Source organism: Rattus norvegicus, chromosome 1 (assembly GCF_021556685.1).
Source record: "Rattus norvegicus strain SHRSP/BbbUtx chromosome 1, alternate assembly SHRSP_T2T, whole genome shotgun sequence".
NCBI classification, from domain to species: domain Eukaryota; kingdom Metazoa; phylum Chordata; class Mammalia; order Rodentia; family Muridae; genus Rattus; species Rattus norvegicus.
Window position 1 is genome coordinate 30,319,212 of NC_141534.1, and position 17,032 is coordinate 30,336,243.

General features: G+C 42.6%; 1 protein-coding gene and 1 long non-coding RNA gene across 3 annotated transcripts in view; one reads left to right on the forward strand and one right to left on the reverse strand.

Annotated features, from left to right (window-relative positions):
• Positions 1-17,032, forward strand: part of Ahrr (aryl-hydrocarbon receptor repressor) — a 95,602-nt gene that overhangs the window by 63,364 nt on the left and 15,206 nt on the right. For both annotated transcript variants that reach the window (XM_087580354.1, NM_001024285.1), the window contains 2 exon segments: positions 11,323-11,412; positions 14,993-15,122. In XM_087580354.1, coding sequence (XP_087436480.1) covers positions 11,323-11,412; positions 14,993-15,122 — 220 coding nt within the window.
• On the reverse strand, positions 4,157-13,189 carry LOC134485273 (dynein axonemal assembly factor 8-like). Its single transcript, XR_015649155.1, has 6 exons — positions 13,072-13,189; positions 11,715-11,895; positions 10,037-10,070; positions 9,651-9,776; positions 5,461-5,619; positions 4,157-4,426 (listed from the first exon to the last, which is right to left on the reverse strand). It is a non-coding gene; the product is annotated as a dynein axonemal assembly factor 8-like (long non-coding RNA).

Genomic DNA, 17,032 nt, shown 5'->3' on the forward strand with positions numbered 1-17,032 from the left:
TCACCCTGTCTTGGCAGAGCTTATCAGTCAACTATTCTGCATAATTTGTCCTTTTCTGGACAGCATAGTCTGCAGATGAAACAGGCAGTTTTGTCCAGTGGCTGCCTAGCCACAAAGTATTGTCTCGCCTGGAGGTAGGGATGTTTAAATTCTTCATTAAATCTGCCAAAGGGGAACTGTTAGGAGCAGATATGTCTCAACAAAAGATAAATAACTTTAAATTTCAAATTTTGTGGATTTCTGACATTTGTGAAAACCATCTATCTATATAAGATAATCTGGACTGTTGTCTTTATATCTTAATATTAACTTGAAAGTACTCTCACAAAGTCAGCCATGAATGTGCTATTTGGCCCTTAACTCCCATGTGTAAGCAACTCAGAAGTTTGTAATGTCATCAATAAAAGGACTGGCTCTGGGCTAGAGAGATGGCTCAGCGGTTAAGAGCACTGGCTGCTCTTTCAGAGGTCCTGAGTTCAAATCCCAGCAACCACATGGTAGCTTATAACTTTATGTCATGAGATCAGATGCCCTTTTCTGGTGTGTCTGAAGACAGCTACAGTGTACTTGTATATAATAAATAAAAAAGTCTTCAAAAAATGTAAAAAAAAAGATCAAAACAATCATCCACCATGATCAAGTAGGCTTCATCCCAGATATGCAGAGGTGGTTTAATATACGGAAAACCATCAACGTGATCCATTATATAAACAAACTGAAAGAACAAAACCACATGATCATTTCATTAGATGCTGAGAAAGCATTTGACAAAATTCAACACCCCTTCATGATAAAAGTTCTGGAAAGAATAGGAATTCAATGCCTATTCCTAAACATAGTAAAAGCCATATACATCAAACCAGTCACTAACATGAAACTAAATGGAGAGAAACTTGAAGCAATCCCACTAAAATCAGAGACTAGACAAGGCTGCCCACTCTCTCCCTACTTAGTCAATATAGTTCTTGAGGTTCTAGCCAGAGCAATCAGACAACAAAAGGAGATCAAGGGGATACAGATTGGAAAAGAAGAAGTCAAAATATCACTATTTGTAGATGATATGATAGTATATTTAAGTGATCACAAAAGTTCCACCAGAGAACTACTAAAGCTGATAAACAACTTCAGCAAAGTGGCTGGGTATAAAATTAACTCAAATAAATCAGTAGCCTTCCTCTACACAAAAGAGAAACAAGCCGAGAAAGAAAATAGGGAAACTACACCCTTCACAATAGTCCCAAATAATATAAAATAGCTCGGCGTGACTTAACCAAGCAAGTAAAAGATCTGTACAATAAGAACTTCAAGGCTCTGAAGAAAGAAATGGAAGATCTCAGAAGATGGAAAGATCTCCCATGCTCATGAATTGGCAGGATTAATATAGTAAAAATGGCCATTTTACCAAAAGCGATCTACAGATTCAATGCAATCCTCATCAAAATACCAATCCAATTCTTGAAAGACTTAGATAGAACAATTTGCAAATTCATCTAGAATAACAAAAAACCCAGGATAGCTAAAATTACCCTCAACAATAAAAGGACTTCTGGGGGAATCACTATCCCTGAACTCAAGCAGTATTACAGAGCAATAGTGATAAAAACTGCATGGTATTGGTACAGAGACAGACAGATAGAAGAGTGGAATAGAATTGAAGACCCAGAAATGAACCCACACACCTATGGTCACTTGATTTTTGAAAAAGGAGCCAAAACCATCCAATGGAAAAAAGATAGCATTTTCAGCAAATGGTGCTGGTTCAAGTGGAGGTCAACATGTAGAAGAATGCAGATTGATCCATGCTTATCACCCTGTACAAAGCTTAAGTCCAAGTGGATGAAGGACCTCCACATCAAACCAGATACACTCAAACTAATAGAAGAAAAAGTGGGGAAGCACCTCGAACTGGAGAAAATTTCCTGAACATAACACCAATGGCTTATGCTCTAAGATCAAGAATCGACAAATGGGATCTCATATAACTACAAAGCTTCTGTAAGGCAAAGGACACTGTGGTTAGGACAAAACGGCAACCAACAGATTGGGAAAAGATCTTTACCAATCCTACAAGATAGAGGGCTTATATCCAAAATACACAAAGAACTCAAGAAGTTAGACCACAGGGAGACAAATAACCCTATTAAAAAATGGGGTTCAGAGCGAACAAAGAATTCACAGCTGAAGAATACGGAATGGCTGAGAAACACCTAAAGAAATGTTCAACATCTTTAGTCATAAGGGAAATGCAAATCAAAACAACCCTGAGATTTCACCTCACACCAGTGAGAATGGCTAAGATCAAAAACTCAGGTGACAGCAGATGCTGGTGAGGAAGTGGAGAAAGAGAAACACTCCTCCATTGTTGGTGGGATTGCAGACTGGTACAACCATTCTGGAAATCAGTCTGGAGGTTCCTCAGAAAATTGGACATTGAACTGCCTGAGGATCCAGCTATACCTCTCTTGGGCATATACCCAAAAGATGCCCCAACATATAACAAAGACACGGGGCTGGGGATTTAGCTCAGTGGTAGAGCCCTTACCTAGGAATCGCGAGGCCCTGGGTTCGGTCCCCAGCTCCGAAAAAAAAAAAAAGAACCAAAAAAAAAAAAAAAAAAAAAAAAACAAAGACACATGCTCCACCATGTTCATAGCAGCCTTATTTATAATAGCCAGAATCTGGAAAGAACCCAGATGCCCTTCAACAGAGGAATGGATACAGAAAATGTGGTACATCTACACAATGGAATATTACTCAGCTATCAAAAACAATGACTTTATGAAATTCATAGGCAAATGGATGGAACTGGAAAATATCATCCTGAGTGAGGTAACCCAATCACAGAAAGACATACATGGTATGCACTCATTGATAAGTGGCTATTAGCCCAAATGCTTGAATTACCCTAGATGCATAGAACACATGAAACTCAAGACGGATGATCAAAATGTGAATGCTTCACTCCTTCTTTAAAAGGAGAACAAGAATACCCTTGGCAGGGAAGAGAGAGGCAAAGATTAAAACAGAGACTGAAGGAACACCCATTCAGAGCCTGCCCCACATGTGACCCATACATATACAGCCACCCAATTAGATAAGATGGATGAAGCAAAGAAGTGCAGGCTGACAGGAACCGGATGTAGATCTCTCCTGAGAGACACAGCCAGAATACAGCAAATACAGAGGCGAATGCCAGCATCAATCCACTGAACTGAGAATGGGACACCCGTTGAAGGAATCAGAGAAAGGACTGGAAGAGCTTGAAGGAGCTCAGGACCCCATATGAACAACAATGCCAAGCAACCAGAGCTTCCAGGGACTAAGCCACTACCCAAAGACTATACATGGACTGACCCTGGGCTCCAACCTCATAGGTAGCAATGAATAGCCTAGTAAGGGCACCAGTGGAAGGGAAGCCCTTGATTCTGCCAAGACTGAACCCCCAGTGAACGTGATTGTTGAGGGGAGGGCGGTAATGGGGGGAGGATGGGGAGGGGAACACCCATATAGAAGGGAGGGGGGGGTAGGGCGATGTTGGCCTGGAAACCGGGAAGGAGAATAACAATAGAAATGTAAATAAGAAATGCTCAAGTTAATAAAGATAAAAAAAAAAAGGACTGACTCTAAACCTTGTACTTTTAAACCTTTTTGAAAAATAAATTCTATACCAAAGCAAAGATATGATTTTAGCTTAGTTACCAAATGAGATCATGATTGTACAACTCAAACTAGCTAATTCCTCCCTGTTAAATTACAACCAATTTTAAATTCCTCATAAAACAACTTTAGAATAACCACTTTCAGCCCCCAAAAAGTCTAGGGAATTGGTGTGACAACTCCTCCATAGCTTCTTCAAACTGTACATGGGTGTTGAGATATCCTTGGGGATAGGGGATGGGAAAAATGAAGCAAATGCTGTAGCCGATGTGTCCTGACTGGACCCAGCTGAAAGTCCTTGAGATCAGGAATCCAAGTAGGCACACTGCAAAACACAACTCTCAAGACAAAAGTTTAGAATTGAGATATCTTTTTGTTTGATTCTTCTGAATCAATTTTTTCAGGTGGTCTACCTCTATCAAATCTGATCAGTATGACTCTGTGAAGTTTCCAGAGCCTAATTGCACTTTTTAAAAACACAAAGACGAGTCTTTTCTTTGGGAAGTATGTTTAACCACAGCAACTTCAAGAAGTGTTATCAGGTCTAACAGGCTGGGGTTGCCAAGGATAAAAGCCTCGGGTGGGATCTATTAAGGGCTCCCAAGGCCTGTGTCCCACAGACCTCAGGTGAAGGACTCCTCCCTGCAGTAACCCAGGTCCCAGACTCATCGACACCAACAGGGTCTTCAGCCAGCTCCTCCGTTAGGTCTGGAATCAGGACAGGCTGGTTCCGCTGAAAGATGAAGGGTTCTTCTTCCTCACAGTCAGACTGCGGACAGACCGGAGTACTTTAGAGGAAATGGCAGTCATGTTTTGCCCATCCTGCCCAGGAGCAGGTCTAAGCAGGTCAGTTCTCTACCAAGGGCCTAGTCCTGTGCTGCTTTCTGCAGCCAATTTGAAAACAGGCCTAAGCAGCATACCTCCTGTTGGTGAGATGTGGGCTTCATTTTTCACAGGCCATATGCAAGCCTTGCAAACCACGGATGCTGTGTTAATGCCAGCCCTGAACAATGGTGGTGAAGAGGCAGCTGAGAATGGAGGCCAGCTCACTTTCATATTGACTAGTCACTTAACACAGGAGCTTTGGTCACCTGTCTCTAGTGGAGAGAGGCTGAGCGGGTACTGGCCTGCCTCCTCATAGGGACTTCACAAGGCAATGGCAGCATTAGAGCACTGTGGCGCTGTCACTGTCTACCTCTTCTGCCTCATTCACTATGAACTGGATGGTGCCCGAGTCTCAGCTACACCATGCTCGTCTTGGCAAATGCTCAGGCATGGCACAAAGCAGCCATCTTGCTTCTAGAACTCTTGCTCTTCACTTGAAATGTCCTATGTCAACCTGTGTGCTAAGCCTCTGGCCAGTGCATCACCATGTATCCCTCTCACCTGTGTAAAAAAAAATGGTCGGTGACCCCTGGATCACCTCAAGTAGCAGAATCCCTGCTGGGCCATACTGTGTGGCTCTGGCATGATGATCACTCTCAGAGGTTGGAGCTGGCTCTGACCTGACCCAACAGAGTTGAGAGCAGCGGAACAGCAGGGTGGGAAGACTCTGGACTTTGGCACTGAGCCCAGCTGGGGGTCAGGACCACAGCAGGAGTGGCCTTGGAGATACAGAGCACTAATATCCACACTCAAGCGTTCTGGCAAACCCAGAGAGAAGCCTGAAGGAAGTGGATACCCAGAAGTAATCCCAGACACTGATGAGTGAGAACAAAGCCCATAGACCAAGGTGCGGTCTGTAGAGAGAAGTGCCCGAAGCTGTCCTTGCCCAGGCTGGACAGTTAATATCTTCTTGCTCACCAGGGAGGAGTCTGAATCCAGAGATGGCAGCTGGTCTTTGGCAGCCTTAAGGATGGCATCCCAGGGAGAAACTGGCAAGGATACCACAGCTTTGTCTTTGGATGTCATGGGGGCCAGGACTCAAAGGATGCCCTCTGTCTGTGTCATCATCAAGGAGCCCTGTGGAGCACACAGGGTGAGGTGGCGGTGACTAGGTGTCCAAGGAGAAACTAACATTGGTAGCCTTCCCCGGGCCTTGAAAAGCTGTAGGTGAAAACGCGCCCGCAGAATCCCACTTTCTACCTATTTCCTTCTGGTTTTGCAAACTTATGCTACTGTACGTGTGGGTGTGTGCAGTAATGAGTGCACAAGACCATGGTGTCTGCACATGTGTGAGATGTGCTTAATGGCACGTAAATGGAGGTGTGTATGATACAAATGGTGTATGTATAGATACACAATCCTTAGGACTTGGAGATTTTATATATGTGTTTTAAGAACACGATTACCTCCATTCTATATGCTTAGAGAGGTTGAATTAAAGTTAAGGGAAAGCTGGGAGAGCCTTTAGTGGAGCATTTGTCTCCATGTAAGAAGAACACGAGTCCAATCCCCAGCATTGAGAAAAGGAATGAGATGGCTCAGCAGTTACGATGTCCTCGTAACTGCTCTTGTAGAGGATCGGAATACAGCCCTAAACCACAATTACTTGTAACTTCAACCTCAGGGAGAGCCGATGTCTCTGGTGTCCACTGGTACCTGCGCTAGACTACACATATACATACCCACCTTCACACACATACATATAATTACAATAAAACTAATAAAATCAAAAATAATTTTTAGAAGTTAAAAAAAAAACAAAAAAACAAAAAAAAAACCACAAAGACGAAATCTTTTTCCAAAAATACTGTGTTCCTTAGTCTGTAACCAGAAAAGCTTGTATCTTGCACTCTCTCCCAGAGTAATAATATAACCATAAAACTCAAAGTCACACCCATTATGAAGATTAAACATTTTTTAAAAAGGAAGTAAGCTAAACAATGAGCCTGATAGGCTTTTGTACTCTATGATATCAGGAAATGAACCCAAAATTCCCATGGAGTCCACGTTAAGAGAATCCAAGCTTCCTGTTGTGTAAGTATCAAAAATAACCACAAACCCTCCCTAGCCATCATCAACGAGCCATATGGCCTTTAGCAGGGTAATTCATAAAACAAACAAAATACCTTCTATCAATTCCAATATCAATAAGCAACATATCAAACCAGGACTTTAGCCCCAAATATATCCATCTGTTAATTTCTCTACCCGGAGCCACAGATTTTTATTTAACCTTAATAACTTCTATAATATACGTCTGCATTCACTATGCCTGGTGTTACAGACATATATCACAACTCTCTACTTGGAGTTAGTGACTAATTTTTCCTTATCTAAGTTCTGAACTGTGAGTGAAAATCCCCACCTGATTCAGGTAATCTCTTTACTCTCTTCTTTCTAAAAACAAACTTAATCACCTTTTAATACCTGTCACTAAGAAGTAGCTTGTCTAACTAGGATTTCAACCCAAAATTCTCATGGAGCCCACGTTAGAAGGAATATGAGTATCCTGAAAGAATTTCTAAACAACTTTCTTTAAAAAGCAGCTTTTAATCTGTAACTCTCTGATCTGCCATTACCTATCACACAGCAGGGGACCTACAGCCTGCCAGCCCAGGCTACTTCCCTGTTTCTTTGTTTAAATTCCCTTCCCCCCACCCTCCCACCCCAGGCTTGAGGGATCACATGACTTAACATAGCACAGGCCTCCTCTTAGAAAATAAAACTTTCTCTCAATTCTTACTAGTGGATTCTAGCCCACAGGTTGGTTTGCCATCTGTTGTTGTAAAAATATAAAAAATAAAAAAAAGTAGGTTTGTCTTTTATCCCCACTAGATATTTGCTGGATATCTTGCCAGAAGCACACATCCCAATTCCATGGCGGCCCAGACTACCTGCCCCACACTCCATTACACTTAAATCTACACATGAAAGAACATACAACACAATAACCTTTGACCCAATTGATAAGAAATAATTGCCCACCTAAACATACAAAGTCCAGTACCATCCATCCCTTAAGAACATTAATAACAACCTGTAAATACACAGAGCAGAATCTTAGCGTCACCTGCCATGGCTTCTCTCCCTCTCTTGTCTTTCAACCATTTTCTTTTTATCTATTTTCATTCATACATTAGTTTATTTACTTTACATTCCCACTGAAGAATCCCCTCCCTTCTCTCCTTCCACTCCCTCTCTCTCTCTCACCTCACCTCCACTCATTCCCCCATCATTTCTCCTCAAGGAAGGGGAGGCCTCTCGTAGATATCAACCCACCTTTGCATATCAATTTGCAGTAGAAGTAGGTACATATTCTCCTATTGAAGCTAGACAAGGCAGCCCAGTTAGGGAAAAAGAATCCAAAGTCAGGCAACAGAGTCAGAGATAGTCCCTGCTTCTACTGTTAGGGGTCCCACATGAAGGCCAAGCTGCACATCTGTTACATATGTGTAGGGGGACTAGGTCTGTCTTGTATATGCTCTCTGGTTAGTGGTTCAGTCTCTGTAAGTCCATATGGGTTAATTGTTTCTGTAGGTTTTCTTGTGGCCTTCACCTCTTTGGCTCCTTCCATTCTCCGTTCCCCCACCACCCCACAATATTCCCAGAGCTCTGACTAATGTTTGACTCTGGGTCTCTGCATCAGTTTCCATTAGTTGCTGGGTGAAGCCTCTCATATGACAGTTAGGCTAAACTCCTGTCTGCAGGTATAGCAGAATATCATTAATAGTGTAAGGGGTAGACTCTCTCTCATGGCATGGGTTTCAAGTTAGGCCAGTCCTTTGTTAGCCATTCCCTCAGTTTTTTGGTAAGATCAACAATAAGTGAGACCATATGAAACTGAAAAGCTTGTGTAAGGCAAAGTACACCATAAAGAGGACAAAATGGCAGCCTACGGAATGGAAAAAGATCTTCACCAACCCCACATCAGACAGACGGCTGATATCCAAAATATATAAAGAACTCAGGAAGTCAGACACCAACAAACTAAATAACCCAATTAAAACTTGGGGTACAGAGGTAAACAGAGAATTCTCAACAGAGGAATCTCTAATGATCGAGAAACACTTCAAGAAATCCTCAACATTCTCAGTCATCAGAGAGATGCAAATGAGAACAGCTCTGAGGTTTTATCGCACATTTATAAGAATGGGTAAGATCAAAAACTCAATTGAGAGCTCATGGTAGTAAGGATGTGGAACAAGGGGACCACTCCTCCGTTGTTGTTGAGAGTGCAAACTTGTACAACCACTTTGGAAATCAATTTGTCAGTTTCTCAGAAAACTGGGACTAGTTCTACTTCAAGACCCAGCTATACCAGTTCTGGGCATATACCCTCGTGCGCATGCTCCCACAAGGAACATACCCAGCTATGTTCATAGCAGCCTTATTTGTAATAACCAGAAAATGGAAATAACATAGATGTCCCTCAACTGAAGAATGGATAAAGAAAATGTGGTGCATTTACACAATGGAGTATCACTCAGCTATTAGAAACAAGGACATCATGGAATTCGAAGGCAAATGGATGGAACTAGAAGATATCATCCTGAGGGAGGTAACCCAGATTCATAAATACAAACATATGAATATGCTCACTTATCAGTGACTGTTATGCATAAAATACAGGATAACCATGCTGCCACCCACGGACTTAAAAAGCTAAGGAACAAGGAGGACTAAAAGGAGGATGTTTGAATCCTTCCCTTGAGAAAGGGAAATAAAATAGACACTGGGGATGGGAGGAGAGAGGGAACTGGGTGAGAGAGGGGGTATGGAGGGGTACTGGAGGTATCAAGTTTGGGGAGGATGAAGGGAGAGACAACTGGAAGAAAAAACTGCAATCGTGAGGAAGGGCATCTCTGGGAGGAGCTAGAAACCTTAGACAATGGAAACTCCCAGGGATCTATGAAGTTGATCCTAGTTAAGACTCCTAGCAGTAGGGGATATAGACCCTGAAATGACTACCTCCCATAAGCAGGAAAGACTTCCAATGAAGGAATGGGGACACTAACCCAGCCACAAAGCCTTCGATCCACAGTTTTTCCTGCCTACAAGATATACAGGAATAAGGAGGGACATAAGCCGTTTTCACTGATTTCACTTACTTTTATTTGTTCTTCCTTCTGCTTCCATAAAACAGTTGGCTTCTCTTCAGTTTTTGAAGTGTGCTTCTTTCCTTCATAATAAACATTTTAGATTCCTGGGATTGCATGCTGTGAGGCTCACCACATCTATTAACATGTATAAACACTCATAGAGAAGTTGGTACATGACATGCATAGGCCATTTGCCAAGGAGGAAACCCAAATTATCAATCCAAACTATCAATTAAAATGGAATGTTTTTTATCTTGCTAAGAATCAAAGAAATGAAAACTATGAAACCAAAATTTAATTTATCACCTAACAATTTGACTTGAAAAAAGTGGGGAATACATACAATATTAAGAATTAAAGGGGCTGGGGACTTAGCTCAGTGGTAGAGCACTTACCTAGGAAGCGCAAGGCCCTGGGTTCGGTCCCCAGCTCCGAAAAAAAGAACCAAAAAAAAAAAAAAAAGAATTAAAGGAAATAGGAAATAAGTGTTACATTGAGATGACCTCCAATTATCTGTGTTTCAAAGACACACACTGAAACATTTATGATTGACAATGTCTATGTGACCAAAACTAGTCTTCAAATTCTGCACTGCCCACTTTGGAACAGATAGGATGGAGGTGAAATTGAATAAACTATTCTACTTAGTGTGCTTGGTGCTCATGAGATAGCCTCCATGATGGTTTTTTTTTTTTTTTTATAATGGAAGAGGTAAATGGGTAGATGGGTAGATACAGATAACAGACTTACTGATCTACAATAGACAGATAACAAATGATAGATATGTTGAATAGATGATAGGTCCATAGGTAGATAGATTATAGATGGGAGGGTGAATAGATGAGACACACACACAGAATACTCAATGATGGTGACAGTATGTGACTCTGGGTATATTGGACACTTTTGTTAGTAATATTTCCAAGAACTACTATGGCATAACATAGAAGATTTGCTTTTCAAACAAAAGCAGCCCAACTTAAACACAACATAGCCATGTGCTCCGAAGAACCCACAACTGTGGATATCACTGAGATTCATCTATGATAAACAAGGTAAGATAGAATTATGCATCCATAAACATATAAGAAAAATTTAAAACGTGAGTACAGTAAAACCCATTGAATCGATGCGTTAAAACATAGCCTCTTGTGCCTTGCATCTCCCCAAATGTGCCCAAGTTGGATGATTGCTACAGCAAACCAGAATTTAAAGGAATACCTTGCTCTTGTCCTAAATAAATAAGTCAAGATGATGGGGACTGGACCAGATTGGTTTTTTCCACTAGACACCAAAATTAGGAGAGAATATGGACACAAACTTTTAGAAAAGTTGAAAAAAATACCAGAATAGTGTACAGCAGACTGGACAATGAAGTGGACGGTCCCAATTTGCTTTCTCTTGTAATGATGCCTCGTTACGTCATCCTGATGCTGCTTACATTTCATTAAATGTGTATTCTAGATCCCCTGGAGAGAGGTCTGAGTCTGCAGCCTCTCAAACCAGGGGCAACTTATTCTGTCTCCTGTTAATGGGGGCGTATTACAAAAAGGAGACAAAGTTGATGAGAATGTTTCTAGAGGTCACACAAAACAGGAAGAATGTAGGCAATTTATACAGAAGAATTTGTTCTTTTCGTTTTGGGTGAGCCAATCCGATTTTACTTGTTTTTGTCTCTTAGTCTCTCAATGGCTTTGCTCTGGTGGTGAGTGCGGAAGGGATGATCTTCTACGCGTCGGCAACAATTGTGGACTACCTGGGCTTCCACCAGGTAAACGAAGCAAAAATATCCCTTTGGTATATTAAATACACACCGATTTCAAGTATATACCAATTTTCAATATATATTAAATGTTGGGTTCCATTCAAGCTTTTTAATGTCACACAACACAGCTTTGCCTAGGACAGCATGTCCACTTTTGTGGAGCACTGTGACCCTGAACAGGCTGAGACTTCTTGTATTTAGACTCCTCAGCTGCTCATACTTAGAGTACCACCTCATTTGATAACTCCACACCTTAAACTCCATATATTTAGTACATTCCAGACATAACTTCTTCCCGTTCTACTCACCTGTAAATTGACTATCCGGTATGTGCATCTAGAGACTGGCAAAGAATTACCAGCTTTGTGATCTCCCTTCAACTGTTAAAAGTACAAATGAGTTTTCCCTTCATTATAGAACACGTTTCCATTCTTTACTGTAGGTTGATGTCATTATTCAAGTGACCATTCGGCCCTCTGGGTGCTGGCACTAGAGTGGGTTAAAAGGTTCAGCTATTTTTAAAAATATACCTCAACATTTTACCATATACGAAGTATTTCACAAAAAGGTTACAATGCTCTCAGGAGCATCTTGGATTAAACGCTTTCTAGAAGTCAAGAGCCAGTCCCTTCCTGAGGCTGCCTGAGTATGCTACCAGCTTCTTCAGAACAGCAGAGCGATAAAACTTAGGCCTGTGAAGCGTATTTATTCTGGAAAGTGCCTATTCCCTCACAGTAACCTGTGGCAGCTGTCCCCAAGTAAACGACACTCTGAGTGAGGACAACTGTCTATGGCCAGCTAGCAGAGGCACACATGCCTTTCCCAAGAAGGCAAAATGGCAGAAACAGATTGTAAAAGATAGGCTGGCCTTTGTGTCACACTGTGTGGTGCTGTCTTGAAGCTGAAATAAAGACTGCTTCTCTTGGTGACTGCATTCTAGTTTTTATGTCCTCTTCATGCCTTCTTATCTTTCTTCCCAACTCTTCTTGATTCTCCTTTGTGGCACACGCTAGGAAACCCTGAAGGACGAGGGGCCATCACAACGTATGGCACTAGTTATTGAAACAGGAATTCATTTTTTCAATCTAAAAATATTCCGTGCTGTCTTGTAGCTGTCATAGAAATATATGGCTTTGCTCTGCCTTCCTTCTGGCTTTGCTGATTCTTCCACTGTTTGGTCTGACCTTTGCTCTGGTTTACTGCAGGCCCACAGCTCACATCAATCTGGATCCACCACACCCCCCACCCTTCACTAACTAAAGTATGCAGAGATGATAGATGAGACTCTTGGGAGGCCAGCGGACAGTGGATACTACACTCTCTGATGGTTCTACAAAGCTCAGGGCCACCACACACACACACACACACACACACACACACACAAACAAACATGTGAAAAGAATGTGTATGCTACAGCACCTGCTTGCACCCTCACTCTGAGAGCCCTTGATATCCACTGTGCCCAGATCAGGGATTCTTCTAATTAAAACCACACATGGAGAAAGCAAAACCCACCACATTCTAAGGATGAAAGTACTCAATGACTTACAGAACATCCACAGAGAAAATAATAATAATAATAATAATAATAATAATAATAATAAATAATAATAATAATATAATTAAATTAAGACTGGTTTAAATACACAGTGAGATAAGCCTTACCCAGAAAGAAAACTCATTACAAACATGAAGATGTCAGCCTTCTCGACATCAAACTACAAGTTAATGTGACTATAGTGGGAGCAGAGACACGTCTAGTGAGCCTTGGCACTCTAGTTCTAGAATCTCCATTGACCCACAGGTATAAATATAGTAACATTCTCAGGAGAGGAGGGAGATTACCACGTGACAAGAAACAGGTTTCTCAGAGATTAGGCCTAGAAGGCCAAGTGTGAAAGTGCAATCAGGCAAACTCACAAACAGCACCGCTCTAGACCAGTGTCCAGGAACTATGAAAGCATCCACTCCTGCAGCCAACCAAGCCAGAAAAAGCCATCGTAGCTCCTGCTGTGTGACATACCTAAAGTAAATATCAGGGTGGGGAGTGGGGATGGCAGATATCTCTAGAGATGGCAGGGCAAAGATAGGAGGAAAGAGGCTACATTTTAAAATGCCACCAGATAAAGATGATACTACCACACAAACTGGGCCGAAAGAGAGTTTCCAAAGAATCCAGTATTCCTTTGGTATCTGATTCAACCTGTTTGTGTAGCATGAATGGTAATTTAGGGGCAACTAAAGAGGCTCTGGCATCATGCTTCCTCGAATGGGGACTTTCTCAACTTCTGCTATGCTTCAGTGTTAATGCTTCATTCAGGTTGCAGGCATAGTGATGGCTAAACCTGTAAGCTTAGCACTGGAGGGGCTGGATCTCGAATTAGAGATCAGCCTGGGCTGCACATGGAGGACCTCTCTTTAATACAAACAAAGGCAAGCAAATAAGCTGGTGTGTTCACCTCTGCCACGGATAGATTCATGTACCTCAGCCACACAATTGCCTCTAAAGCCCTGACCCTGGGAATCATTAACCAGACAGCAGCCATTTCTGACCTATTCTCTGCCTTTTCTCTGGGCTGTATCTAAACTTCCTTTGTAAAACGTTCCCTCTAGATTGGTGGTGCCTGCCACTGAATCAGTGCACATTTCAGCCACATCCCTCTGCCACCTCCCAGGGAGAATCTTAGTGAATATCTGGGGCACCGCAGAGCTTATCCACAGAGTTACAATGATAAGGATTTGGGGAAACCATGAAGGATTTCATAAACTCTGGGTGAAACTGCTACTTACATTGCCAAAATATAACATTTTCGTTTGATTTCTAAGGGATGTTTCTTTCTCTGAGAAAAGAATATTATGGTTATTATAATCATTCATCTAAACTCATCCTTTCTAAAATGGATGAAACGTAGGAATAGACCAATTATGAGAACCCAGGCCTACAGAGATGCTGCCAGCCTTGACTTTAGTAGGCTGGGTTCCCAGTGCAAAGAATAAGCCAGATTCTTGCTTGTGAGAATAGTGATGATGGCAAGAGACCGCTCCAAGGTCATAGGATATCTGTTCCTGGCTTTGTCAAAAACCTTAATGTCAGCCTTTGCAGGCCAAAGATTCCACTCTGTCCACCAGATAGCTATACAGGGCTCCAGTGCCTGAGAAAAATTGGCTTCCTTTCACCTGATGTCCTTTAAGGAGGTTAGAGGAAAGAGTAGCAGAGTGAGGCTCATGATCTGGTAGGTCTTAGTGCATCATGGACCTCGGCAGGTTGAAGAATATGACTCAGTCAACATGAAGTACCACAGTTGATTTAGGAAAGAGAACTCCTCTGCCTCATCACCCCCATGGCTCCGAGGACATAATGATATCACCATGAAGGCTAGATCATGAGGGCCACAAAGTGAATATGCCCAGGGGTGACCTGACCTTGGAGGCTCATTCTTCCATTGTTGAAAGCTCAGTCTTTTTCTCAACGCTCTCTTTACACACAACACTTGCTTTTGCACATTGATATGGGGATCCAGTGGTTCATTATCCCCAGAACGTGTAAATTCAAGATGGAGCTAAAGCAATTGCTTCTGTATTTCAGACAGATGTAATGCATCAAAATATTTATGACTATATCCATGTGGATGACCGGCAGGACTTCTGCAGACAGCTACACTGGGCCATGGACCCTCCTCAGGTGGTGTTCGGGCAGTCCCCACATGCTGACACAGGTAAGCCAACTTCATTGGCATCCACATTTTCCTCTGTATCCACACGGAATTTCCTTCAGGATTCTGCTGTCTCTTGACCACTCTTCTCCACATCCCCCAGCCTCTCTACACTTCCCAAGCCTCTCCACATCCTCAGCCTCTCTACACTCCTCCAGCCTCTCCACACTCCCCCAGCTTCTCCACACTCTTCCAGCTTCTCCACATTCCCCAAGTCTCTCCACACTCCCCCAGCTTCTCCACACTTCTCCAGCTTCTCCACACTCTTCCAGCTTCTCCACACTCCCCCAGCCTCTCCACACTCCCCCAGGTTCTCCATACTCCCCCAGCCTCTCCACACTCCCCCAGGTTCTCCATACTCCCCCAGCTTCTCCATACTCCCCCAGCCTCTCCATACTCCCCCAGCTTCTCCATACTCCCCCAGCTTCTCCATACTCCCCCAGCTTCTCCATACTCCCCAGCCTCTCCATACTCCCCCAGCCAGCAGTTGGTCCATCTTCAGCTCTGTGTGGCCTCTGAGGGCCTTTACGTCATCATGCTTGCTCCCCTCTGCTCTGCTCTCTTCTATGACAGACACTTGAGATATTTAGTTTGCAAAGAAAAAAAAGGTTATTTAGGAAGGTTTCAGTTCATTAAGTGTGGATTGTTTGCTTTTGGGCATTTAGTGAAGGCAGCACATTACTGTAGAAGTGTCAGGCGAGGTAAGATCCTTATCTGACATCCCACTCAGAGAGGGAAAAAAAGAGGATCAGGTCCACATTAGTTACTTTAGCTGATGCTGCAGCAAAATACTTGACAAAAGCAGCTCAGGGGAGGGAGGGTTTATTCTGTACAGTGATGGAAGACAGAACCCGCCCTACAGAGAAGGCATGGCAGCAGGGACATAACACAGCTGGTCACATCAGATGCATGGTTAGGAAACAGACATGGATGCTGCCGCCCCTTTTCATTTAGCCTAGGTCATAGAATGCTGCTGCCACATTTCAGGTGGGTCTTCCTACCACAGCTAACCCAGTCTAGAAACTCATTCACAAACTTGCCCAGAGGTTTGATGGTCAGGATTAATAATCACCACTTTACCCACTGTCATGTAAACACCCGAACTCATCACTTTAAATTGTAAGAGGAGCCCATAATGCCTCTCAAGGACATAGCCCTAACAGCTCTCACTGCCTCTTATAGGTTCCACCACCATAGGCTGGGGTCCATGGGCTCTGGGATACGCAAGATCCAGACTTCCAGGCTCCACTGTATTTGATATTTTCAATACTGCCTAAGAGCCTAAGATCTTGACTCTTTTCAAAAACTCCCTCAAGCCTCTTATCTGCCAGGCAGCAGCTCTGAACCAATTTACAGTTAACTGGAAAAGGAAAACAGAATGTTCTACCTAGTTCTTACCCTTTGTGCACTATAATCCTGTAGATCACGCCCCAACAGATACATGATACCTAATGAAGAGCTAATTGATGAGGTATGCATAGAATGTGCCCAGAAGTAGTAGGCTACAGTGGGCTTGGAGGATTGGGCATATGGGTTCTGGACTTCATCCAGGAGTTCATTCAGATGATGGTTTCCTAAAATTTTAAAAATTCAAAGAAAAATTTCCCCCTAACTTCAACATCTAACAGCATAATTTGCCTTAGGTCAAAGGTGCCTACACATCATATCATTTATTCAGCTCAAACAACACTAAGCAACTGACCCTTAGTCATACATGCAGCAGTGGTAAAAATCAGTGTTGGTCAGCACCAATGAAAACAAAACCCACCAAAGCACCGTCTCTTGGAGACATGGGGATGACAAAGGCTTGGAGACTCATGGAGAGACGTGCATTCTAGAAGGAGTGGCATGTTTGGTAGAAGCCTCATGGCGGCCAGTATTCTCCTATATGTGTATCTGCTATCTTCATAGCC